At 41.1% G+C, this 25,668-nt stretch overlaps 1 protein-coding gene across 1 annotated transcript; it reads left to right on the forward strand.

The window, feature by feature from the left end:
- The first annotated feature begins 2,747 nt into the window (after positions 1–2,747).
- LOC133008731 (growth arrest and DNA damage-inducible protein GADD45 gamma-like) lies at positions 2,748–3,593 on the forward strand. The gene is made up of 3 exons (XM_061076011.1): positions 2,748–2,848; positions 2,968–3,175; positions 3,295–3,593. The coding sequence occupies exons 1-3, from the start codon at positions 2,748–2,750 to the stop codon at positions 3,421–3,423; spliced, it is 438 nt and encodes a 145-aa protein (XP_060931994.1). The 3' UTR covers positions 3,424–3,593.
- The last annotated feature ends 22,075 nt before the right edge of the window (positions 3,594–25,668 follow it).

A 25,668-nucleotide genomic window follows, 5' to 3' on the forward strand; every position in this document is an offset into this window, starting at 1 on the left:
GAGCATATTAAAGTGAAAATGTAAATGAATAGATCTGTACAGTGAGAAATATATATGGAATATTACAGTATTAACAGGAATTGTAAGATATAAGGACGTTGAATACACTATGAGCAGGACAAAAATATAAATATATATAAATATGAATACACTATAGGCGGGATATACAGTAGTAAAAAATATTATATCTTCCTTCTTTAAATAAGTTTCCTGAGCCACAAAGCTGCAAAAACCCTATAAACCTAAATGTGATATAACAGGGTTTGGAGAAGATAGTCGAGGATATAGATATAGAAAAGTGTTGTTTTAAGTTTTTCTGAGTTATAAAGCTGCAAAAACCCTATAAACCTAAATTGGATGTATATTCTAAAACAACCTTGGGAGAAGATAGTCGAGGATATAGATATAGAACAGTGTTGTTTGAGTTGTTCTGAGTAATAAATCTGCAAAAATAAACTTGTGCTCTCCGATCTGGATCAGTCTGATAATCTGATAAATCCTTTGAGCAGCGGAATGGAAAGGTGCGGTCACTGCGCCCAGCAGGTGCTGCCTCGCGTCCTTTGTCCCCAGCTTGTCCCCGGGGGACAGACGGTATCTCTCCAGGTTGCCATGGAGACATATAGATGCAGACAGGGCGATAAAGCGCGCACGCATCATCCAGATGCCACGCGCCTCCACTGAGTTCCGGCTTTATGCAAATCAGCGACGCGTGCCACAATCTACAAGACACAGAGTTCAGAGAGTGGAGTCAAATAAAAGTCCTGAAAAGGTTAGTGGGGGTGCACTACAGAGTATTAGTATAGAAAGTTTCTGTATTTTACAAATGTCATCTGACAGTTTTTATTGGAGGTCTCAGGAGCTGGAAATCAGGAGATCTGCAAAAGTCCTCAGAGGTTTTTCAGGATCTTTACAAGCTTTTAATAAACATGTATTTATAACTTCAGGTTCAAATACTGTGATGTATATAAATCACAGTCCAGGGATAATCAGATGATATACACACAAGAAAGAAGATCATCAGTATTCTTAGATTAGATTCAACTTTATTGTCATTGCACAGTACAAGTACTTATACAACGAAATGCAGTTTAGCATCAAACCAGAAGTGCAAAAAAGGCAGTAAAAGTGCAGAGTAATGAGCATATTAAAGTGAAAATGTAAATAAATAGATCTGTACTATAAGAAATATATATGCAATATTACAGTATTAACAGGAATTGTAAGATATAGATATAAGGACGATGAATACACTATGAGCAGGATAAAAATATAAATATATATAAATATGAATACACTATAGGCGGGATATACAGTTGTGAAAAAAAAAGTAACAGTCAGTGCAAATGTTCAAATGTTCAAAGGTTCAGTGGTTGGAGGTTTGGATTAAGATCAGATTTTAAGCTCCCAGTGAAGAACGACCGAAGGCCACTTGTGTTTATTCCTGAATCACACTCTGTCCTCCTGAGCTGGTGTCTCTGTGTCTGGAGCCTGTGAGTCAGATATGAACGTCCCTGAGTGAAGACACTACAATATCCTGCTGGTTGGTCCTTTATCTACAACCTGACCTTGGGTTCAGCTCAGAGAGAGAAGGGAGCATCTGTGGAACTAGACAGGCACTAGTCTCCTCTAGATATCATGTGTAATAAACATTATATAGAGTAACACATACAGTAATGTGTGAGGATGGTCAGAAATGTGCACTCAAAACAATGAAATCTCCCTATAGTTGGGTTAAAAGAATCCCCTTTCATCGGATTTACTAAACAAGTGCGGTTTGCTCAGTTTAATTGAGTCAGTTGTCGTGTTTGAACTCAATAATGCTTTATGGCAGGTTTACCCAACAGCTTTTCATTGTGTGAACACTATAGAATAAAACGCAAAAGACTCTCCGTTTATTGAAGATTGTCCCTCTATTGACACCGTACTGAGCCGTACTTCCACCAGGTGTTCCGCCATTTTTGCTCACTTTTCGCACAAGGAAGGACTGGTCGAGAAGCATGTAAGTATTTTACTTCTGCAATTTCCTTGTTGTTCGTTATAAATTGTGCTGCTAAAGCATTTAAAACATAGAAAGTCAGCATAACATCATAACATGTCTTAATGGTGAAGGACCAGGAACTAAAACATGAAGCTCACATTAAAAGTTCAATTAATGTTTAAAATAATAGAAAACTGAGATGTTTTGAAGAAATCAAACGTTTTCGACTGACTCACCGAAGTTTCAGAACTTACATAGTTGCTATTAAAGTAATTCTGTGTGTAGAAAGTAGGAATAATAAGCTTTAACTTCAGCCTACTCCCCGTTTTGGTATCTATACATATATAGATATAGATATATATGGATATAGATATGTAAAAAGGTCCCTCTAAGCTGTAAACCTCAGTGTTTATTCCTCCATCTTCACTTCTGATTCACTCAGACCTTCCAGCACTTGAACGCCTGCTCCTCCTGTGTGGTTTCATTATTCCTGTACGCTCAAAGAATCCTTCAAAGGTCAGAGACTTTCTACATCTGAGCCTTTCATCTCAAGCTGCCCCCGACTTTCTAAGACTTTCTATAGGCACGCGTCCCTGAGGGTGGGGGGGTGGCTGCAGGCCTGTTGTGGCCATTGTTGCCCCGACCAGCCAATCGGGGAGTGAGCGTGTGCCGGGCCGGCAGTATAAATGCTTGGCACACTCCAGGAAGCAGCACAAACAAACCTTCTCTGAACATCCTGACCACCTCAGCTCAACTGTGAGATACAAACATGGAGTCTCCTGGAAAATCCCTGAAGGAAGCTCTGCTCTGCGCCGGGAGCGAGAACCGAGTCACGGCCGGAGTCTACGAGAGCGCTAAGATCATGACTGAGTAAGTGAACAGGACTGGAACAGGACTTTATTTAAGTGTATATTTATGTTTATATGAGTCTACTTGATCAGGATCTGAGAGCCGCAGCTAACAGGAAGTGTCTTCTCTTTGTCCCACAGTGACCCGGACAGCGTGTCCTTCTGCGTGCTGGCCACGGACGAGCAGTTCGAGTGTGACATCGCTCTGCAGATCCACTTCACCCTCATCCAGTCCTTCTGCTTCGACAACGACATCAGCATCGTGCGTGTGAGCGACGTGCAGCGCCTGGCCGAGCTGGTTGGAGACAAGGCGGAGCAGCTGGAAGACGCGCACTGCGTCCTCATCACGGTATGTACCCAGACCTCCATCCATCCTCCTCCTCCTTCACTCCTCTGCTCCACATGTGTGTGTGTGTGTGTGTGAGACATCTGACACTAACCCTCCTCTTCCTCCTCCTGTGTGAACAGAACCCGGCTGAGGGCTCCTGGGAGGACCCTGCTCTGGAGAAGCTGCACCTGTTCTGTGAGGAGAGCCGGCGGCTGAACGACTGGGTCCCGGAGGTCCGCCTCCCGGAGGTCAGCCTCCCCGGCCGCTGAGCTCCGGCTGCTCTCCTGCTCACAGGCTGTGAAGCTTCTTATCTGAAATACTCATCCCGATGAGGATGACCCTGTTTCTGCTCATCCCTGGATACTCCTGAGGAGGATTCCCGTCCAGGCAGCACGGCGCCGGCCCCGCGGAGGGGCCCCCGTGACCCGTCGCCTCTTGTCCCGTCCATGCCCAGATGACTCTCCTTCTTTATGTGAACGAGGTCGGGCATGCCACAAGAGGCGACTCGCGACCCTCATTCTTTGTGCGGATGAGGTTTGGAGAGGAAGGAGAAGCGAGTTCTGCGTCCTGTGGTTCCACAGAGCAAACGTCGCACGTTGACACGCATGCGCAGCAGGAGAAGAAGCGGTGCGGAGGAAGAGGCCTTTTGAAAAAGAGACTTTTTTAGAAGCGTCCTCTTCGCTGAGCAGCACGACATCAGCTGCAATCAGCGCAAATGTTTCCCACTTTCCAGAATGGTCTTAATTCTCTAAAGGTTTCACTTTAGAAATTTAACGATGACATGAAAATATTATTTAAAAAAGTCTTGGGAAAAAGGATCTAAAGGTTTTTACTTTAGAAAATTTAACAATGATTTAAAAAAAAATATTATAAAAAAAAGTTTTGGGGAAATGCATCTAAAGGTTTCACTTTAGAAATGTAACGATAACATGGAAATATTCTAAAAAAAAAAGTCTTTAAAAAAAGGATCTAAAGGTTTTTGCTTTAGAAAATTTAACAATGATTTAAAAAAAAAAATTTTGGGAAAAGCATCTAAAGGTTTCACTTTAGAAATTTAACGATGACATGAAAATATTCTATAAAAAATAGTTATGAAAAATGGATCTAAAGGTTTTTACTTTAGAAAATTAAACAATGACAAAAAAATATTTATTAAAAAAAAAGTTTCTGGGGAAAAGCATCTAAAGGTTTCACTTTAGAAATTTAACGATAACATGAAAATATTCTATAAAAAAGAGTTATGAAAAAGGATCTAAAGGTTTTTACTTTAGAAAATTTAACAATGATTTAAAAAAAGATAAACATAAAAAATAAGATGAAAATGTCTTTTCTCTAAAGGTTTCACTTTGGAGATTTAACAATGACAACAAAAATGAAAAAGTGTTAAAATGAAAAATTGTGTGAATTTGATCTTGAATCTTGAAAACTGAAAGTTAAAACTAAAGATAAACTACTTCCTGAAGGTTTCACTTCAGCTCTGTTGTTTTCACTTTGTCAAATTAAATGACTTGTTCACTGAAAACCTGAATCTGTTGTTGGATGAAAACCTACAAATAAAATATTTGAAGCAAATTTTGCTCTTCGCCTGTTTTTTGACCTTTTCTTTTCTTCTTCTTGCCTGAAGTCCCGAATGGACTTTTACTTTGGTGAACCCGCTCCTGATTTGACCTTTTGACCTTCTGAGCTCGTTCTCTTTTCTCTACCTGCTTGTGTGCAACATGTTTTCAGCTCTGATTCTGATTTGAACTCTGAAAACTGGATTTTAACGATATGGTGACTTTCATAAGTCGACTCAGAGGTCCTGCGACACGGAGGCGACCTGACCTCTGTGACCTGCTGCCTGAACTCACTCATCTTTAACAACATATTCTCCCTTATGATCAGAATCTCCTCAGACATTTCCCTGTAGTCGTGCACCTCGGACTTTGGGAAGTTGTCATTCATGTCTCAGGCTGTAAGAAACAAATCACTCTATCCGATGCTATTTTCCTTCATCTTAAACCAGTGTTATTCTTGTAGCCCAGCTGACCACTTTCAGGCCGTCGCTGCATGTTTAGTGCACATGCATGAGCAGGAGCATTGTAACCTTCAAGAAGAAAACACATTTTCCCTGTAAGAACGATTCCTTTAAATGATCAGAAGGTTTATTCTGTATCGACAGCAGCTGCAGACAGTTTGCTCATTCAGTCAAAGAGGGTTTCCTGCACAAAGTAAATCCAAGTGTAGGGTGTTTCTGTGTATTTGGACGATCAAATACCTGCAGTTGCATGCACACAAACCAGGTGACTGCACCATGCACTGTAGCATAGCATCATGCTAACACAGCAAAGTAAACACATCAGTTCCTAAATAACTGCAGAGACGTGAACAATCTGCAGCATTTTGGTCAAGTTGTGTTTTCTGGTCAGATTCAGCTGATGCACAGGAAGTTGTTGGTTTTTCCAGACTCATGTGTGACTGTGATTGTGAACGTGAAGTGTTTTCAAAAAAGTCAAGAAGCATCGAGCGAAGTGAAGCTGCCGAGTGAAGAAGTTGATCTCTTGCTCCTGGCACACTCCGAGGTTTTGTGATTCAGAAGCTTTAAGAGGCTTTTGTGTCTGTGGATTCAAACTCTATAGTCACTGTGTGTCGCACGTCACTGCCATCCATTGTGTAGCCAACAGCTGCTGCACCCCCCTCCTCTGACACACACACACACACAGAGACACACACACACACTTTCACCTCCTTTGTAGTTTGATATGATGCTTACATTGCAGCATTTTTACAGAATTAAACATTAACGCCTCACAGACTGAAGACGGAGCAGAGACACTGATCCAGTCTGTTTGGTTCTGTTCTACTTTCCTTTGTTGCACAAACACACAAAACCTTCGTGTCGGAGGAGATGAAAAGAAAGAAAGGAAAAGGAAAGGTAGAAACAGCTGAAACGTAATCATCCCTTTAAATCTCCACGGCAACCATCCCTGCACTCGCTCCATCTGCTGGGCAATTTAATGACGAGGAGAAAGGGAGCTGGAGAGAGGAGTGGATGGAGGAGGAGGAGGAGGAGGAGGAGGAGGAGGAGGGGTGGGGGGGCGCCCTCGGCCCGGCACAAGCCGGCTGTCATTCATCCATTCACAACCAAATCCGGACTAAGAGCAACAATCCCCCCTGCAGCAGAAACACGAGCGGAGCTGAAACCTCTCGCATCACAAGCAGCATCATGAAATCTCTCTCATGTTGACAGCTGGAGTCAATCACTCAAACTTTATTTGTTTAGTTCATATTCACAAATCACAGATTGCCTCATAGGGCTCAACAAGCTACTGTTCTTAACCCTCAACAAGAGGTAAGAGTTATACTGTAGCTTAGCTTAGCATAGAGACTGGAAACAGGGGGAAACAGCTAGCCTAAGGCCCACTGCTGTTTGACAAAACGCACTCAAATGCACTGTGAGCGTTATTGTTCATGTACTTGCGTACGAGTGTAACTGAGATATTCCAGTCGTACCTTTTATGTGCATATTGCATTTTGCTTTAGCGTCACGTTACTTTCTGAAGATGAGCAGAAGCTAGGAACTCTGTGCAAAGTTCAGAAACAAACCCGAGGAAACCTCCACAGGTCATGAAGGCTTCAGATACTCACAACAACAGAAAAGAGAAAATACTTAGTTTCTTATTAAAAATACACTATTCATATTCTTCTGTGTCTGAACTCTGTCACCCTGAACCCTGACGGCCTCGACCTCAACCTGCTCACACAGAGCGGGTCGCTGCAGCACATGCTGCTTCTCAAGTGTCCTTTCAAAGTAAAAGCCTCCTGCTCCTCCTCCTCCTCCTCCTACTCACAAAGTCTTTTCTGTGGGGCGCAGAGCTGCAGCAGATGGTGATGATGGGCTGCAGGCAGAAAGTGTGGGTGTGCGTGTGTGTGTGTGTGTGTGTGTGTGTGTGTGTGAGGATGACTTTTTAGTTTGTTGTTGTTTTGATTAAGCAGGTTGCCTTGGAAATATGCAGCCTCCTACTGCCTGTAGGTCTAAATTAATCTATTTTTATTTCTTTGTTTACACATGAATTTATCTTTAAATGACACATTTGATCAAACTATCAATAAATTACAGTCAGTGAGTTAATATAATTCTCAGAGTCTCAGAATAAGTTTAACGAGTAGGAGAGTGAAGTGAAAACATTCATTCATTCAAACTGCATTTTATAAATTTATATTGGAGGAATCTCTTGAATGATTTGACATTTTTTGGGGGGAAATTATTTGTCGGATCAGTTTTTAAAGATGAAACCGAGCTGAAGAGTTTCAGCCGTTAACCTCGGCTGAGTCGCTGTCTGATAACTATGCTAATATACTTATTTAACTATACCAATATCGTCCTCCTTAATTAACATAAGCCTGCTGCTGTTATTCTGCAGGTCAACACACACACACACACACACACACACACACACACACACACACACACACACACACACACACACACACACACACACAGACACACACACGTCCATTCCCTCAGTCATCAGCTGTTGATGTTAATCTCCGTCTCACTCAGAGCTGATTCAGCTCCTGATGAATCTAATCATTAATCAAACTAACGGACCCGAAGCTGCTTCTCTCTGATTGGTCGACGGAACTTTGAACTAAACGAGTCTTTACACATTCAAACACTTTTTTCTTTTCTCAGTTGCATCGGACGTTTGTTTATTTACAAGATGATGAGTCGTCGGTTTGAAGTGAAAGTGCCTCAGATTCTATCTGGACTGTAAATAAATAAATAGTGTGATGATCAGGTACTTGCATCTGTTTACACTCAGTGCTGCAGCTTGTACGGACAAAGCAGACTCAGAGTAGACAACTCACACACAGACACACACACACAGACACACACACAGACACACACACAGACACACACAGACACACACACAGACACACACACAGACACACACACACATGCACCCATGGCCAGCTGTTGCCAAAACACCGGCCTGCCTCTCCATTCAGAGCCGGGGCCTCAAGGGGCTCGTTCAGACACTCCAGCAACACTGAGTGTGTGTTGTGTGTTTGTGTTGTGATATCCATATAGACAAATTCTAATCTGAAGCATAAAAGTTATTCTTGGAACCTGTGGCTCGACAGAAGAAAAATAAATAAAACTTATGATGTTATGTCCGCTCACAAACTTTTTACTGGACGTTGAAGTTAAACACAATCATCTCTCAGGACTTTGGGTTCTGGGCGAGTTTTTAAAAGATATTTTTAGCAGATTATCGTCGTTTTAGTCGCCAAACAAAACCACAACAACCTCCATGTGTGCTGTAGAAACAGATCAGATGGCTAAATGTGCTTGTCCTGCACCCCCCCCTGCCCGATCACCCTCACAAATAACAGAACCCAGACAAAAGCTCCAGCCAGCACTTCTACACCCTCATCAATGGGCACAAAGAGCAGAAGAACCAGAGGAGGGGTGGACGGGGGGGGGGGGGGCGGCACAAAGGTGCAGGGAGACCCCCGGCCCTCTGCGCTCCTTTGTGCAGAAGAATGGTGGAAGGTCCAGGAGCAGCTGCTGCGGCTGCACGGGACATTTGAGACGAAACTCCTTTCACCACAAAACAAAGTCTGGAGCTGTGAGTGTGCATGGGGGGGGCGGGTGGGGTGGTGGGGTGGTGGGGGGGTGTGATGTATACAAAACGAAAGGCACACTTTGCCAGATCCACGTGGAGCTGACTCCCCATCCACCCTGCAGCAGATCAGCTGCAGGGGAGGAGGAGGCCGGAGGAGAGAGGAGGAGCAGGTCGGGGGGGGAGCAGGTCGGGGGGGTCGGGGGGGTTTAAAGTGAAGGAGGAAACCTTTAAAGTGAACGTGAGTCACATCAATCAGGACACAAAGGAAACCCGGAGCTCTGCCATATGGAGCCGGCTCGTCAGCTGCTCAGGAATCACTCACTCAGATCAGATCCAGGAAGTAGATCTACCCGGAGACAGATCAGCGCCGGCCTGTGATTGGCTGCTGAGGTTTCATTAAGTCATTAACACAGTTCCTCAATTAGCCGGACAGGAAGGAGGGCGCAGCGAGTTTCTGGACGACCACAGGAAGGAGGATTGATTAGAGCTAGTGGAGAACGACAACAGGAAGGAGCAGGAAGTCAAGTTAAAGTTGAGTTTGTTTCCTCTCAAGTTGTCGGACGCTCTCGAACTCGTCAGACAGGAAATTGATTTGTGAGACATTAATTAAAACTTTCTTTATAATCGAATGACTTTGTTTTTTAATAAAGAATTGGAAATTTGACTTTGCGTTCGTCCGGTTTCTCGTCCGCCGATGACAAGACTCAATCAATGATGGAATGGAACAAATCAATGAGATAAATCAATGCAGGATTAAGATCAAACTCCAAGATTAAAGGTCATGTTCCGTCATTTCAAAATAAAAGGAGAAACTCTAGTTCCTATTTGCAAATTGCTGTACTTATTCTGAAATACACCGCACAGATAAAACTTAAAAACATGATTCATCTAAAGCACAAAACTAAACTTCTCTCCATGTTCTGTGTACAAATATAAATAGAAAACAGATACAAATTTATTTTACTAGTTTATATTGATGAAAGATGATTTAAAGAAGTCCCTTTGATACTCTTCATCATGTGTAAGGCTCTTCATCATACAATGCATTAATATTAAAGATGAACAATATGAATAAGAATCAAATATATTGATTTTTTCAATAATTTCAGGTCTCCATACGGACGGGAGGTGCAAAGATAATAATTTGCTATTATTGTTTAAGGTATATTAATTGCTATATAGAGGAATAATAACGTACAAAGGAGTAAATACTAGTACAAAATAATACAAATCCTCGGAGTCAATTAAACTTTCAACAGACTTTTCATTTGGATTTTTATCCATTTATGACAAATTAATATCACAATAAATGTGTTTAACAAATTCATAGTTATCTAGATATACATTAGATTTATTTTATTGATTGCTGTTTTATTTTATATTTCAACAACTGTTAGATTTACTTTGAAAGTCACTGTTGTTAAATAAGCGCTCCAGTCCTCTCACGCCCCCTTGCGGTGTCACGATGGAACTGCAGGTTCTTATCTTCCTCTCAGGCGTCATCACTCTGCTCCACTGAATCTGAAGAGAACAGCACGACAGCCCCACCTAGTGGTCACAAAGCGCTTCTGCATCATATGGATTTGTTGTTACATTACATTACATTACATTTCATTTAGCTGACGCTTTTATCCAAAGCGACTTACAATAAATGCATTCAACCCCGAGGGAACAAACCAAGAACAACAAGAATCAAGAAAATACAATTTCTTCAAAAATAGAGCAAAACTACAAAATGCTTTAAGTCCATTTAAGTGCTACTAAATTGTTAGTTCTTTTATTTTAAATCATAATTTGAATGTTGTTTAAAGACATCTGCAGCTACAATACAACATCTGGTGGAAAGAGTGAAAACAGATGAGTGGAAGCAGATGGACAGATAGATTGATAGATTGATAGATTGATAGATTGATAGATTGATAGATTGATAGATTGATAGATAATCTAATAGAAGAGATAGATAATAGATGGATGGATACTTTATTGATCCTCTTTATTAATTCAGAGTGGGGTCGTCGTCCATCACAGCAGCAGATTACAATCTGGTGTCTCTGGATTAAGATGAACGACAGCCCAGTTACAGATCAGGTGTCCACATGTCTCTGGCCTTGTGTCTCCAGCAGTGTGTCCCTCTAGATCCTGTGTGTCTTCAGCAGCGTGTCCCTCTAGATTCTGTGTGTCTTCAGCAGTGTGTCCCTCTGGATTCTGTGTGTCTTCAGCAGTGTGTCCCTCTCTGGAGTCTGTCTCTGTCTCTCTTGCTGCAGGAAGGTTTGTGTCCTGCAGCTCTCTGATACCCAGAGTCAGTGAAGCGCACGGATCCAATTTGCTGTGTGGGAGTATTAGAGTAAAGTCGACTCCTGTGTTAATTTCTTTCTGAAATGACTTCCAGTCGTCTGTTGTGTGTGCACCCGGGGACGGAGACAGGGGGGGGGGGGAGACAGAGTGTGTAGAGGAGGGAGAGAGAAGTGAAAAACACAAGAGACCGAATCAGAAGAAAATATAGACACAAATCTGGAGGAACTAGAAGGAGAGTTGAAGAGAAACACTCAGATGGTTACATGTCAAATTATGTATTCAACAATATTGTTTCTGTGTGATGCCTCAAAGCCTGTAGGACAAAGTTTTGTATATATTTATGTTTCATATTAGGATGAAATTAAAAGTACGAGTTGACTTGAATGTTCGTCAGTAGAGCTCCTTCCTCAGAAGTCTCTTAAACACACTCACACACCCTCATGGTAAATAGATGATAATATAGAAAAGTCCTATTTCTGGTTCTTTGTCCCACTGTTATGACTTATACAAACCGTGAGTAAACAGTGAGTAAATATATACTGGTTTCCTATTTTTTATTGCTCTCCTATGTATGTTGTATTTATTGCATTTTTATGTTTCTATGTTCATTGTATGCACCAATAACCAGAGCAAATTCCTTGTATGTGTAAACGTACTTGGCAATAAAATACTTCTGATTCTGATTGTGATTCTGATATTGGAACATTTGAATAGAACAGAGTTAAGGTTAAAGTCATTAGAAACACAGATTATTAAACAGATTCTTAAACACATTTAAAACCATCAGGTTGAAGACCATAACACCCTACTGGACACTGACACAATCACATCATTCCATTCCATTCCTGTATCTGTAAATATGTTCTCCGTATGTGAGTTATGTTTGTATGTCAGTGAGGTGTTTAAGTGTTTAAGCTACTGGATGATCTAAATTTCCCTCTGGATTAATAAAGTATCCATCTATCTATCTATCTATCTATCTATCTATCTATCTATCTATCTATCTATCTATCTATCTATCTATCTATCTATCTATCTATCTATCTATCTATCTATCTATCTATCTATCTATCTATCTATCTATCTATCTATCTATCTATCTATCTATCTATCTATCTATCTATCTATCTATCTATCTATCTATCTATCTATCTATCTATCTATCTATCTATCTATCTATCTATCTATCTATCTATCTATCTATCTATCTATCTATCTATCTATCTATCGTCTGTCTGTCTGTCTGTCTGTCTGTCTGTCTGTCTATCTATCGTCTGTCTGTCTGTCTGTCTGTCTGTCTGTCTGTCTGTCTGTCTGTCTGTCTGTCTGTCTGTCTGTCTGTCTGTCTGTCTGTCTGTCTGTCTGTCTGTCTGTCTGTCTGTCTGTCTGTCTGTCTGTCTGTCTGTCTGTCTGTCTGTCTGTCTGTCTGTCTGTCTGTCTGTCTGTCTGTCTGTCTGTCTGTCTGTCTGTCTGTCTATCATCTATCTATCTATCTATCTATCTATCTATCTATCTATCTATCTATCTATCTATCTATCTATCTATCTATCTATCTATCTATCTATCTATCTATCTATCTATCTATCTATCTATCTATCTATCTATCTATCTATCTATCTATCTATCTATCTATCTATCTATCTATCTATCTATCTATCTATCTATCTATCTATCTATCTATCTATCTATCTATCTATCTATCTATCTATCTATCTATCTATCTATCTATCTATCTATCTATCTATCGTCTGTCTGTCTGTCTGTCTGTCTGTCTGTCTGTCTGTCTGTCTGTCTGTCTGTCTGTCTGTCTATCTATCGTCTGTCTGTCTGTCTGTCTGTCTGTCTGTCTGTCTGTCTGTCTGTCTGTCTATCATCTATCTATCTATCTATCTATCTATCTATCTATCTATCTATCTATCTATCTATCTATCTATCTATCTATCTATCTATCTATCTATCTATCTATCTATCTATCTATCTATCTATCTATCTATCTATCTATCTATCTATCTATCTATCTATCTATCTATCTATCTATCTATCTATCTATCTATCTATCTATCTATCTATCTATCTATCTATCTATCTATCTATCTATCTATCGTCTGTCTGTCTGTCTGTCTGTCTGTCTGTCTGTCTGTCTGTCTGTCTGTCTGTCTGTCTGTCTGTCTGTCTGTCTGTCTGTCTGTCTGTCTGTCTATCATCTATCTATCTATCTATCTATCTATCTATCTATCTATCTATCTATCTATCTATCTATCCATCTATCTATCTATCTATCTATCTATCTATCTATCTATCTATCTATCTATCTATCTATCTATCTATCTATCTATCTATCTATCTATCTATCTATCTATCTATCTATCTATCATCTATCTATCTATCTATCTATCATCTATCTATCTATCTATCTATCTATCTATCTATCTATCTATCTATCTATCTATCTATCTATCTATCTATCTATCTATCTATCTATCTATCTATCTATCTATCTATCTATCTATCTATCTATCTATCTATCTATCTATCTATCTATCTATCTATCTATCTATCGTCTGTCTGTCTGTCTGTCTGTCTGTCTGTCTGTCTGTCTGTCTGTCTGTCTGTCTGTCTGTCTATCTATCGTCTGTCTGTCTGTCTGTCTGTCTGTCTGTCTGTCTGTCTGTCTATCATCTATCTATCTATCTATCTATCTATCTATCTATCTATCTATCTATCTATCTATCTATCTATCTATCTATCTATCTATCTATCTATCTATCTATCTATCTATCTATCTATCTATCTATCTATCTATCTATCTATCTATCTATCTATCTATCTATCTATCTATCTATCTATCTATCTATCTATCTATCTATCTATCTATCTATCTATCTATCTATCTATCTATCTATCGTCTGTCTGTCTGTCTGTCTGTCTGTCTGTCTGTCTGTCTGTCTGTCTGTCTGTCTGTCTGTCTGTCTGTCTGTCTGTCTGTCTATCATCTATCTATCTATCTATCTATCTATCTATCTATCATCTATCTATCTATCTATCTATCTATCTATCTATCTATCTATCTATCTATCTATCTATCTATCTATCTATCTATCTATCTATCTATCTATCTATCTATCTATCTATCTATCTATCTATCTATCTATCTATCTATCTATCTATCTATCTGTCTGTCTGTCTGTCTGTCTGTCTGTCTGTCTGTCTGTCTGTCTGTCTGTCTGTCTGTCTGTCTGTCTGTCTGTCTGTCTGTCTATCATCTATCTATCTATCTATCTATCTATCTATCTATCTATCTATCTATCTATCTATCTATCTATCTATCTATCTATCTATCTATCTATCTATCTATCTATCTATCTATCTATCTATCTATCTATCTATCTATCTATCTATCTATCTATCTATCTATCTATCTATCTATCTATCTATCTATCTATCTATCTATCTATCTATCTATCTATCTATCTATCTATCTATCTATCTATCGTCTGTCTGTCTGTCTGTCTGTCTGTCTGTCTGTCTGTCTGTCTGTCTATCTATCGTCTGTCTGTCTGTCTGTCTGTCTGTCTGTCTGTCTGTCTGTCTGTCTGTCTATCATCTATCTATCTATCTATCTATCTATCTATCTATCTATCTATCTATCTATCTATCTATCTATCTATCTATCTATCTATCTATCTATCTATCTATCTATCTATCTATCTATCTATCTATCTATCTATCTATCTATCTATCTATCTATCTATCTATCTATCTATCTATCTATCTATCTATCTATCTATCTATCTATCTATCTATCTATCTATCTATCATCTATCTATCTATTAAGTCTGTTGTTCCCGGTGCAGCGGCTCAAATGCTCCGGTAGATTCTCGTCTTGTTTACACGTGCTGAACATCCGAGTGTGTTTGCTGACGACCTCCGAGCGGCTTCACGTGGCGAGCAGATGCTTTCTCCCAGAGCCGTGTTTTCTCCTCAGCTAATAAACCATGAAAGTCAACTGCTGGATTTACGAGGTTCGGGCAGGATGGCGCTGATCCGCGGGCATGACGGACACATTATCGACCGCGGCGGCGTCGCTGCACCTCGGTCGAGCTCCTGAAACAATTTCCCCTCGGCTCATTCTTTACCTGCCACGCAGCCGCCATCATTTAGCCGCGTAATTCCCCCCGAATCCACGCATAATCACACAAATTAGCCTTTAGCTAATTTCCTACGACTCAATTACGATTCGGCGCTGGCGTGAGCGACAGTCGTAATTAAAGTTATAACACTGGCAGAGACATAACCGGGGAATAATGCGGTAATGGACACGAAAGGAGCAGGTTTCATCTGCTGCCGAGCGAGTTTTACAGGAGGAAATAAACTCGGACGTGTTTGTCCTACGACTCTCTGAAAGGTCGGAGCAACTTTTACAGAATCCATCGAATCTCCGATAAGTGTCTTTACGTCCGTCTGTAAACTTCTGACCCTGGGAAGTGAGATATAGAGACAGACAGGATTTATGGATCATAATTTACTAAATGAACATCAGTTGTATTGAAGAAGACTTGAAACTTAAGATTTAGACATAAACTTATTTATTTATTGACGTTATAAAGTGAAAAGTAGTGTAATTTTCTCATAGACTTCTATAGAAACGACCAGTGAAGTCGCCCCCTGCTGGTCATGTGATAGAATACAGGTTTCAGGCACTTCCACATTGGCTTCACTTTCCACACCTGGAGGCTGGAAGTCCATTTTTATTCACAGTTTATAGCTTGAGTAAATCCTGCTGATATTGACTTTGTTTGTCTTTAACTGCGTCAACAATTTCTGCATTTTGCTCCATCATAATTATTATTTTATCATCTATAGCAAACTTGTTTTTGGGGCCAGAGACCGAAGATTTGTTGAGCTGCTGCAAGATCACATGACAGACACAAGTAGGATGTATAATAAAACTAGTTAATGTGCATCCTTTCTTTTCCTATAAAAACATAAATTTACGACTGTAACTTTTCCTTTTGACTCATGCTCTTTGGAGCCATTTACACATAATGACGATAATAAGTTCTGGTTATTTTCACAAACTCTTGCATCCTGGGTTTAATTTTCCATACGGGACGGTAATAAAAAACAGAACCACACTGAATCATGCAATAAAGACGGACAAGTCGACAGCAAACATGTGAAAGAAAGAGAAGATTAAGTGTCTGAAAACCATAAACTGGGACAAAGGCAGGTCAACGAGAGCGGATTTGATCGGTTGCTTTCACATTTCATAATTTGTGTGTTTCGAAAAGCATCTCTTGAGGATTCCTGTGGGAGGAGGGAGCAGAGGAGGAATCTGTTCTTCTGGCAAACACGTTGATTAATAATCTCTGCTTATTACAAAGCAGGAGGATCTTTTTTCACGTCCCCTCTTGGAATTTTGTTCCAAAAAGAGATATTTGGCTTTTAATATCGCGGCTGGAGTCGTGACCGACCGACGGGAATGAAACCGCGGTCGTATCTCAGCCGATGGAAGGAGCCCAGAGGTTTGTGTTGACAGAATAATGAGACATTAAGGGAGCTGGACGTCAGGAGTCTGCAGGGAAAGGATTCTTCTTTATTCCAGGATGGATTGATTGTGTTTTGGAAATAGTTCCTACACCCCCGCCCCCCCCCACCGGGCTCGTCATGAGGTCAGAGGTCAAGACGGAACGCTTGGCTCGTCACTGTGGGAGGAATTCTTCTAACTTGTGAAAAGCTGCACTAAGGTTCAGATGCTTTCCCTGAGATCTTCCTCAGAGGCTGGAAGTGGGAACGAAAACGTCCGAGTCAGCAGATCCAGATGTTTTCTTGAACTCATGAGCTTTTGGGGATAAGGGTCGAAGCACCCCCTACTGGCCAGGGGTGTAACTACAAGGGAAACATGTTTTATTTCATTTATTTTGTTGCATAGTACAGTTTTTAATTAGATTTGATTACATCTTTAATGCATTTTCTGTGAAGCCTAACTGACGCACAACCATAAAAAGTAACGTGTAAACAACACGGCTAAACAACAACGCTGATCTACAGCAGAATTTATACACCATGTCACGCCTCCGGCCGCTCCACCCAGGCTCCGCCCCTCGTCTGACCCGAACAATCTCCTGCTGCGTTCCCCCATAAAGAAGGCGAGATCCAATTTTGTGAATTTGCGTCTAAATTTTATTCTATTTTATACTATTTCTATTTTACTTTTTTGGTTGTAATTATTGAGCATTGCTAGAAGAGAGCCTGTGACTCAAGCTTTTCATTACCAGCAACTGCTTCATGTTATTGTTGTGCATTTGATAATAAAAATCTTGAATCTTGAATCTTGTAAATAACCGCAACTTTCCACCACGTCCTCTTGTTGTGTATTAAATATTTGTCAACAATCACCAACAACATACGATGAACCATCAGGTTCTGCTTCCTCCTCGTGTCAGGGAGCGGCTGAGCAGCGAGACAGATGAATCCGGAGCAACTGGGTAGTAATTGCATATTTTAGAACCCTCGGATGAATTATCCAGCGCTGATCTGTCATCACAGCAGCGTCATGTACAGTGAGGAATGTTGCTCTGGTATTTGCACAGCTGCAGGGGGTCATCAATTATTACACAGGACATTCGCACATTAGTTCAAGTCTTTCATCACAAGTTGTCCAACAAGGTAGTGTCCTCCTCCTCCTCCTCCTCCTCTTTCTCCTCCTCCTCCTCCTCCTCCTCCTCCTCCTCCTCCTCCTCCTCCTCCTCCTCCTCCTCCTCCTCCTCCTCCTCCTCCTCCTCCTCCTCCTCCTCCTCCTCCTCCATCTTTGTCTCCTTCCTCAGTATTTGACTCTCTGTATTTGATGAAGTTTAGAATCGTTCTTCTGGGACGTTTTCAGATCCGCTTGTCGTCTGTTTCAAAGAACAACACTGATCCTGAGTCAGTGAATCCCGGCTCTGTCGTTTCCCAGACGTTCAGCCACTTGTGGTCGAGTTTCTCAGAAGAGCAAAGGTGGAATTAAGTTTTCACTCCTGTTTTATTGCAATAATAAGTTTTTACGGAAAAGGTCTCATTTGCGGTTTACATTCCTTCAACCGGAGCCTGTAAAGATTTAGCACTTCGTGTTTTACAAACATATTAAAACTGCGTCATTCAATCTCGACCACAAAGCTCGTCAGCGATGACACATCTAAAGTGTGTGTGTGTGTGTGTGTCTGTGTGTGTGTGTGTTTCCTTCACACTGACCACGACCTCCGGAGCAGAAAAACCCAGTTGTTATTTTGTGTTTTTGTTAATTGTCTCACGAGTCAAAAGTCGTCTTCTCTTGTGTTTCAGGGACGCAGCGTTTCTTCAGCTGATTAAGGCCACTTGAAAAATACAAGTTTAGCTTCAAATAAAAAGTTTAGCTGCTAAATAAACGTTTGTGTACCTTGCCAGTTGTTGTTATTTCTGATATTAGTGAGTCTGGTTGTGTTTCGCTCATTCCAATGATCTGAATTCCAGGTGTGGATGAATCTCTACGTGCAGATCTGGAAACTCTCAGCATCAATCTGAGCCGACACACTGAATGTGTGTGTTTTCGAGGATGTGCATGAACTGATGTGTGTGTGTGTGTGATGCGTTTAATGTCTCTTAACGACTCCTGGTTCTCGCTGTGAGAAGGATATGGATCACCGCCCCCCCCCCCCGCTGCTCAGTGTCTGATAACTCTGTCCAATTAGAAGACAGAAGCTGCTGGTGAGGGAGACAAATACCACAATTACCCAAAGTACCCGGCGCTGCTGCTCGTTCTTTATTAGAGAATCAATCTGGACCAGCAGCATCGGGGGGGGGGCGGAGGTTATTCTCTGAAAGGGTTAAAAATGCTTGTTGCTGTTCTGTAAAGATGAGTAAATAAAGGGGAGGAGTTTAGTTTTCACCATCTTTTCATGGTCATATTCAAGGACGTTTAAAGACTAAAACAGTCAAACATCAAATGTATTTCTATAAAAACAGCAAATTCTACTACAACTGATCGGGATGTATTTATATTTAAGATATATAAGAGCTTAGACTCCTCCCATCCCTCAGCCGAGCTACTTAGTTCAACCTCTCAGCGTCGCTCCATCACTTCTGTGATCGTGGCCATTACTGCCGAGTCATCAGAGACAATGTCATCATCATCACCTTTGATTATGATCCCTATCATCATCATCAGCATCAGCGGCTGATTTGATTTGCGGCTCGACTCAGAGAAACCGGCTGAGGCTCATTACACCCGAGGAAGTTGAGAGGAGGTCACTGAGGTTCAGTCAATTTAATTCACTCGTCTCAGGCTCAGTGGACAGTTTCCTCATCGGCAGCACGTTTAGCATCAGTCAGTCAATGGTGTTTTAAAATACACACAAAAGTATTTTCCCCTTATTGCCTGAATTAATTTCCAATTATATAAAAAAAAATAGTTTTTGTGTTTTTGGCTGTCATACAGATTCTAAATTAAGTGGAGATTGTTAATTTCAATATAGCATATACAATAGATATAAAATTAAGGTATGAGGCAAATTAGCAACATTAGGCATAATGGGGCATAAACGTAATTTAACAAATTTTCCAGTCTCTGGTATGTAGATTATTATACTGATGCTGCTTTTGCTTGAATTTTAATAACAACATATGTTTCTGTACAATCATTGCTGTTCCATCATCACAGTATTTAAAATACAGCTTAATATCTCAAAATAACTTTGCTGCACAGTACCAAGGGGCTAGTGTGTATTCTCCAGTTCGACCACTAGATGGCGGCAGAGTACTTCCAATACCTTCATGGTATGTGTAGTATTTGCACCATCGGGCATTAGTGGGATAAAAAGACCCGAATGGGGTTTGAGCAGAATTCGCGACATTCGTCTACAAGGGGTTAAAAGTAAAAGTACTTTACAATCTGCTACATCATCGTGGTTCGGCTCTGAGTCTCAGTTCGACCTCTCCTGTGTTTAAATCTCTACAAACAGACTCTTCATGTAATTTTCAGAAGAGGAAGATCACGCTGACCTCAGCTGTCGGCTTGTTAGTTTGTCCTCCTCCATGTGAAGACAGATGATGATGGAGATGAGCCAAAATGTCATCGGGACCTTAAACACCGAGAAACACTCGACTTGTGCTGTAAAAGAAACTGTAAACGAACAGAAGATGGAGACTAATTTGTTGTTTATGATGCTGCTGCTGCAGGAGGCGGGGTCTAATGTCACCTGCTTGTTCTGATTGGCTCAATGAATGAGTAGAAAGTTCAGATATTTGCTGATAAATTTAGAGGAGTAAAAGTACCTGAAAGTAAAGAACAGATACATGAAAGATGTACCACGGTGCAGTAATTCTTTAATGTCACTTTTTTAACATTGTGAGTTGTGGGTTTTTACATTTTCTTTCATTTCCCAGGGAATAATTTATGGATCCTGATGAAAAATCAGGCATATTTAGGAGCTAATATCTATGAGTGAGTGAAATTTGGTGCAGCTGGATTGAATCAAAGTGACTGTTGGGCCTTTTGTGGAGGAATGAGCCGAGTGAATGAGCTTCTATTTGTTATATAACAGTAGAAAAACATCATCTTTGATTGATATATATATACAATTTTGCCAGAATCGTCTCTGGAGTTTTTTCTCTTGCAAGTAGTAAAAACCAGCTGGAAAATCCATTTAATCTAATATTCCTGATTAGCAGCAGATATATCATAATGTGCAGCCATGGTTTTTACCTCAGGCTCAGTCGTGTCTGTTTATGCAGAATAAAAGTTGATCTTTTCTGTTTTTTTATTTCCAAAAGTTCTAAAGTTAGACTCAAGTTTTTCTCATCTCTCTCCACCCGTCGTCCTCAGACTGTTTATGGGCCTTTAATCATGTTTATTATGTCTGGACTTAACAGAAAAACATGTTTTCTCATCAGCTGACACACTTGACTGACATTCGCATGGACACATTATTTTTTCCTCTCCTGAATTCCTCCCTCTCTCTCTCCCGGTGACCTGGAGCTTCTCCTCCAGAGTCTCGGGACGACCCGACACCGGATCCCGACCAGGAACCGCCGGGTTTCTGCTCCCCAGCCAGAACGCACGCCCTGTTTAATGAATAAATAACGGTTTGGCCCGGTGCTGGATCACAGGCGGACATGTTTTGAGTTAGTTCACGGCAGGAAGAGGCGACACAGATACTGAGGAGGGGAAATACCAAGAGAGAGGGAATAACATGTCGGGGGGGGCAAAGAAGAAGAAGATCACAGCTCGTATCAGGACAGAAGGGACGGGGTGTTGTTGATGTGGAATCAAACCGAGTCGACCAGTATCAGTTGAAATGGAGCCGGACTGATGACTTACAGACTTTCACGCTAAACACACGACTTATCCCGATATATATATTTCATGCTAACGTGTTATTGTCTCTGCTCAGTGGAAACCATCAAACATTTCATTAGTTTAAATTCTGTTCATGTGTTTCAACTTTAATAACTTGTGTTTATTTGGCTCCGACCTTCGAACCCACAGGAGCATTTACGAAGGATAATTTTGTTCTTATCTAATAATGTGTTATTTAAAGCTTTACATCTGCTAGAGATGAAACAGTTTTCAAATTCTGTATTTAGGGATTATAGTGAACAAAATGATCACGGTATTGTTGCTGTGAATGTTCAGATATTACTGATTCACAATCTATAGTCATTTCACAGTGATTTTAAGTTTTTTATTATATTCATAGAGAAACTGTCGAGGTTGCCAAAACTGTTAGTTAAAAGTTTTGTTATTGGTGGGTGTGGAATTTGGAATATTGCAGCCAGGCCTGTTTATGTGTGTATATGTATATGGTTAATAAAAGTGGTCCCAGAACCGAACCTTGTGGGACCCCCTTGAGTTCCAATACCTCTGAGGTCAGCGGTGTACATGAACACTTTTAATGATCACTGTTCATGAACCTGATCATCTTTTTGGGGAACAGTAAACTGAACGAATCACGTTTTACAGCATCGTAAAAAAATAAAGTTTTGATAGACGCCCAATTTTTAAAAATGATTTTCTGTTTTGAAATCACACAGCTGTAGCAGAAACCTCTATCAGTGCATTGCAAAACATCGGAACATCATCTGTGCCACATTTTAATCTAATAAGGAGAAGCAGAGCAAAGTCAGAGAGGTCACCAGTAAACTGAGAGAAGAAGTTCACCACTAGGGGGCGGTAATGCACCTTGGAGTTGCTTCATGGTGAGATACAGATATTGGATTAAGTGGCTTTACGAGAGTTATGGACGAAAACTAAACTAATAGTGATAAAACATCAGCGTTAAGACATAACTTCAATATGTTGCTTATTAATGTGAACGTTATTTATGAAGATATGAGCGAGACTCTTATTCTAAATGATGAACTATGAATGTGAACTTCATCTGAATCTTTATGAACTTAACTTTGAGTCTCGCTCAGCCGGAGAGATAATATAAAACAAATGTAATATTTCTTAGATATCATAACTCAACTTCCAGCTTCAACATCGTCTGGTCTCGGGATTTTCCAGCATTTCCTCTCGGTGACGTTTCTCCTTCTCAGACGTCCACAAGCTGGATGGATGAACGTGTTATGGAACAGAAGTGTTGAGGTGCTCACACAAAATATATAGTTTGGTGGAGGAGGTTCATTTATGAGCAGAGACCCCCGGGGGTCCGCTCACTCACTCGACCCCACGCCTGGTGTCGTGACCCGGCCGCGACCCCTCATCACTTCTCACTTCCCGCTTCACATTTTCCCACCGACATTCTGACGCAGCGCCGCTGGTCTCCGAGGCGTTTAGATGCCACCTCGTTTAATCTAAAGTCAACAAGAGGCCGAAGGTCAGAGTCCTTTCAAAGATGTTTCCCTACTTGTCCTTTTCAAAATAAACTCTTCCCCTGCTGTTTTATGGATCCACTGAGGGGGAATGAAATGGAAGGTTTGTTCTCAGATTAAAAAAAAGGAGCTGGAGTTGAGACGTTGTTTAAACTGCAGGTGACGTGTGTTTACAGGTTGGAGCCGAGGTTCCTGCTGGAGTGACGGCCTTGTCAAATAAACATCACGCTAAGTGTTAGCTCCACAAAGAGTCAAACTAGCACGGCCGTGTTTCACGCTACCGGTGTTCACCTCTCCGGAGAGTTTGTCGCGGGATTTTAATGATTCCTCGTGAAACATGTTCCCTGAGAGAAAGAAAAAACCCTTGTTTAACTGAAGCAATGTATAATTTGAGCGCCTGAGAAATCTCATCATTAACCATAAAGCAGCTCGAGAGAGAGAGAAAAGCTCGAGAGATTCACGTCACATTTCCCCAGGTCGGCGTTTGAGGAAATCATACGTGTGTGAGTAATGTTCTTTCCTCCACCGGGTTTATCACCAGGACTCCAAACACCCGGTTCTCCCACAGTGTTTATGGCCCTTCTGCATAATTCATAACAGCGGTGTCATGTTAGGAGAAATAAATAAAAGTGCCGGCTTTGTAGATGTTATCACACGTGTTCCTGTTCTGTACGTGCTGAGCATCGCGGCTGCAGGGTCGCCCCCCCCCCCCCTCACTCTGTCAGAGGAGCCACTGTTTGGTCTGGTGCAGCAGAAATGTTTCGTCTGGACCGAATCGTCTCGATTAATTATTGAATTTGGAGGAAATTGAACAGCTGCCCCCCCCCGAGGATCAATTCCAGAGACTTTGATAATCCCCTGACTTTTCATTTAGCACCACCTGCTGGTGGAATCTCCCACTCACACCCATTTAAATGTTTCTCTGTTGCCAGCATCAGGTGGAAATGTTTCAAATTCGTCTTGGTTCATGTGCTTTGCATGACAAGTGAAGCCGAAGCAGTTTGATCGCCCCCTGGTGGCTGGCTGCAGTATGGCTCACAAACATGGCCTCCTCCAAGTCTACGTAGACATTAAATTAATTTTTCTAAAAGATGGTTTCTTGTCATTTTCCTCTAAAAAGGACCACGTGATTGGCTCAGCCCTACTCTCATTCTCATTGGCTGTTTGTGTTGTCTGTTAAAACATGAATGAACGAGTTCTATCCACATGTCTTATATTTCTATGGAGGAAAAGTTATTTTTGCGATAATTATCTTTATCGTTTTATCGCCCAGGCCTAGCTCCGACTTACTCACGTACTTGTTGCTGCGTCAGAGTTTTTATTCTTGATTTATTTGAGTCTTCATTAATAATGTATTTGTGAGGGAAATGAAACGATTAAAATAAATACAGATAAATACAGTTTTAGACACAAGAAGAAATTATGTTTCGATCAAGACAAAGGTCGATGTCTCTTGTTTTCTAACTTTCTAATCTTCTCTAATGATATCACGATGATCTAAGTATACGATTGCAGTTGTTGTTGTTGTTGCTGTTATTATTGTTGTTGGCAGCATTGGCTCTCGTTGTCCTCCTCCTCCTCCTCCGGCCCTGGATCTATAAATAGAGAACATGACGCTTGTATCGAGATGATAAACGGACTCATCGAGGCCTAATTTCCAGAGGCAGGAAATCACCGGAGAAAAGCTGAACTGTCGGAGGCCGTGATTCTCTCCTCGGGGAGAGATCCGTCACAAACTACAACACAGGAAGTGGACGTCTCATGATTCACGGTCGAGTAACATGTCGTACATTCAATCTTCCTGCGATACCACCTCCGTCTGCTCGTGCCCACCCGGGGGGGGGGGGGGGGGGGGGTACTTTCTGTGTGATATACTATTCAAATGACCTCATCTCAGCTCTGCACTGTCGGTCACTCACCACCGCTTCCTCCCCAGCTGCAGCTACACTGCATCACGTACAGTACACACAATACACACAACACACACAATACACAGCGTGGTTGTGGAGTGATATACCGTCTCGTGTGATGCGTGTTGTTCTTTTGCCTCCGTGTGGGATTGTGTTACATCTGCGTGTGCGTCAGCGTGCACGGACGAATATTTTCAATGTGTCCTCACGTCCACGTTCAAAGAAATGTGGAAATTAAATCCTGGCGGGGGGGCGACTGCCTGCAGAGCTTTTACAACTGCACCGGGGGGGTGAGGTGACAAGAGCGATCTATCAAACATATAGAGCTACTGCACAGTTTCCTGTAATTAGAAAGAAATACAAACTCATAGGTTGTCGAGGGTTTGTGAGCAAGAGGCGAGTAAGAGTCAGACGACCTTTAATGGTCAGTGGGACAGGAAGAGGAAGTGAAGGAAACATCAAGACAACGTTGTTTCTTCTGTGAAGGACGTTGTGTCTTCAGTTTTGTGTATTTGCCAAATTCAAAATGTTTAAATTCTATTTCTATAGATTCACAAATCTCAACATGACTGGACACATTCTCGAGCTCCTCCCTTTAAGGCCTTTCAGAGGGAAGTGACAAAAACAATACTTCTAAAAATATCATAGAAATCTTTTGCGTAATCCTCCTGACAAACAAACAAAGCAATGACAACACAACCTCCTCCCTGGAGCTAATAATCCACAAAAACACTGTGTTTATGATGAGCGCATGTTCTATATTCCTCTGATTGTTAACACACACCACAGAATGACACCAAACAACACAACAGTGAGCAACACGATCCTCCACCGCCACTGATCTCACGTTAATCCCACACACACCACA

This window comes from Limanda limanda, chromosome 1 (assembly GCF_963576545.1).
Source record: "Limanda limanda chromosome 1, fLimLim1.1, whole genome shotgun sequence".
Classification (NCBI taxonomy): Eukaryota; Metazoa; Chordata; class Actinopteri; order Pleuronectiformes; family Pleuronectidae; genus Limanda; species Limanda limanda.

Coding starts and splice junctions, on each gene's coding strand:
- LOC133008731 (XM_061076011.1), top strand. CDS start 2,748: ATGGAGTCTCCTGGAAAATCCCTGAAGGAAGCTCTGCTCTGCGCCGGG. Junction 2,849..2,967: donor AGCGCTAAGATCATGACTGA/GTAAGTGAACAG, acceptor TTTGTCCCACAG/TGACCCGGACAGCGTGTCCT. Junction 3,176..3,294: donor CGCACTGCGTCCTCATCACG/GTATGTACCCAG, acceptor CTGTGTGAACAG/AACCCGGCTGAGGGCTCCTG.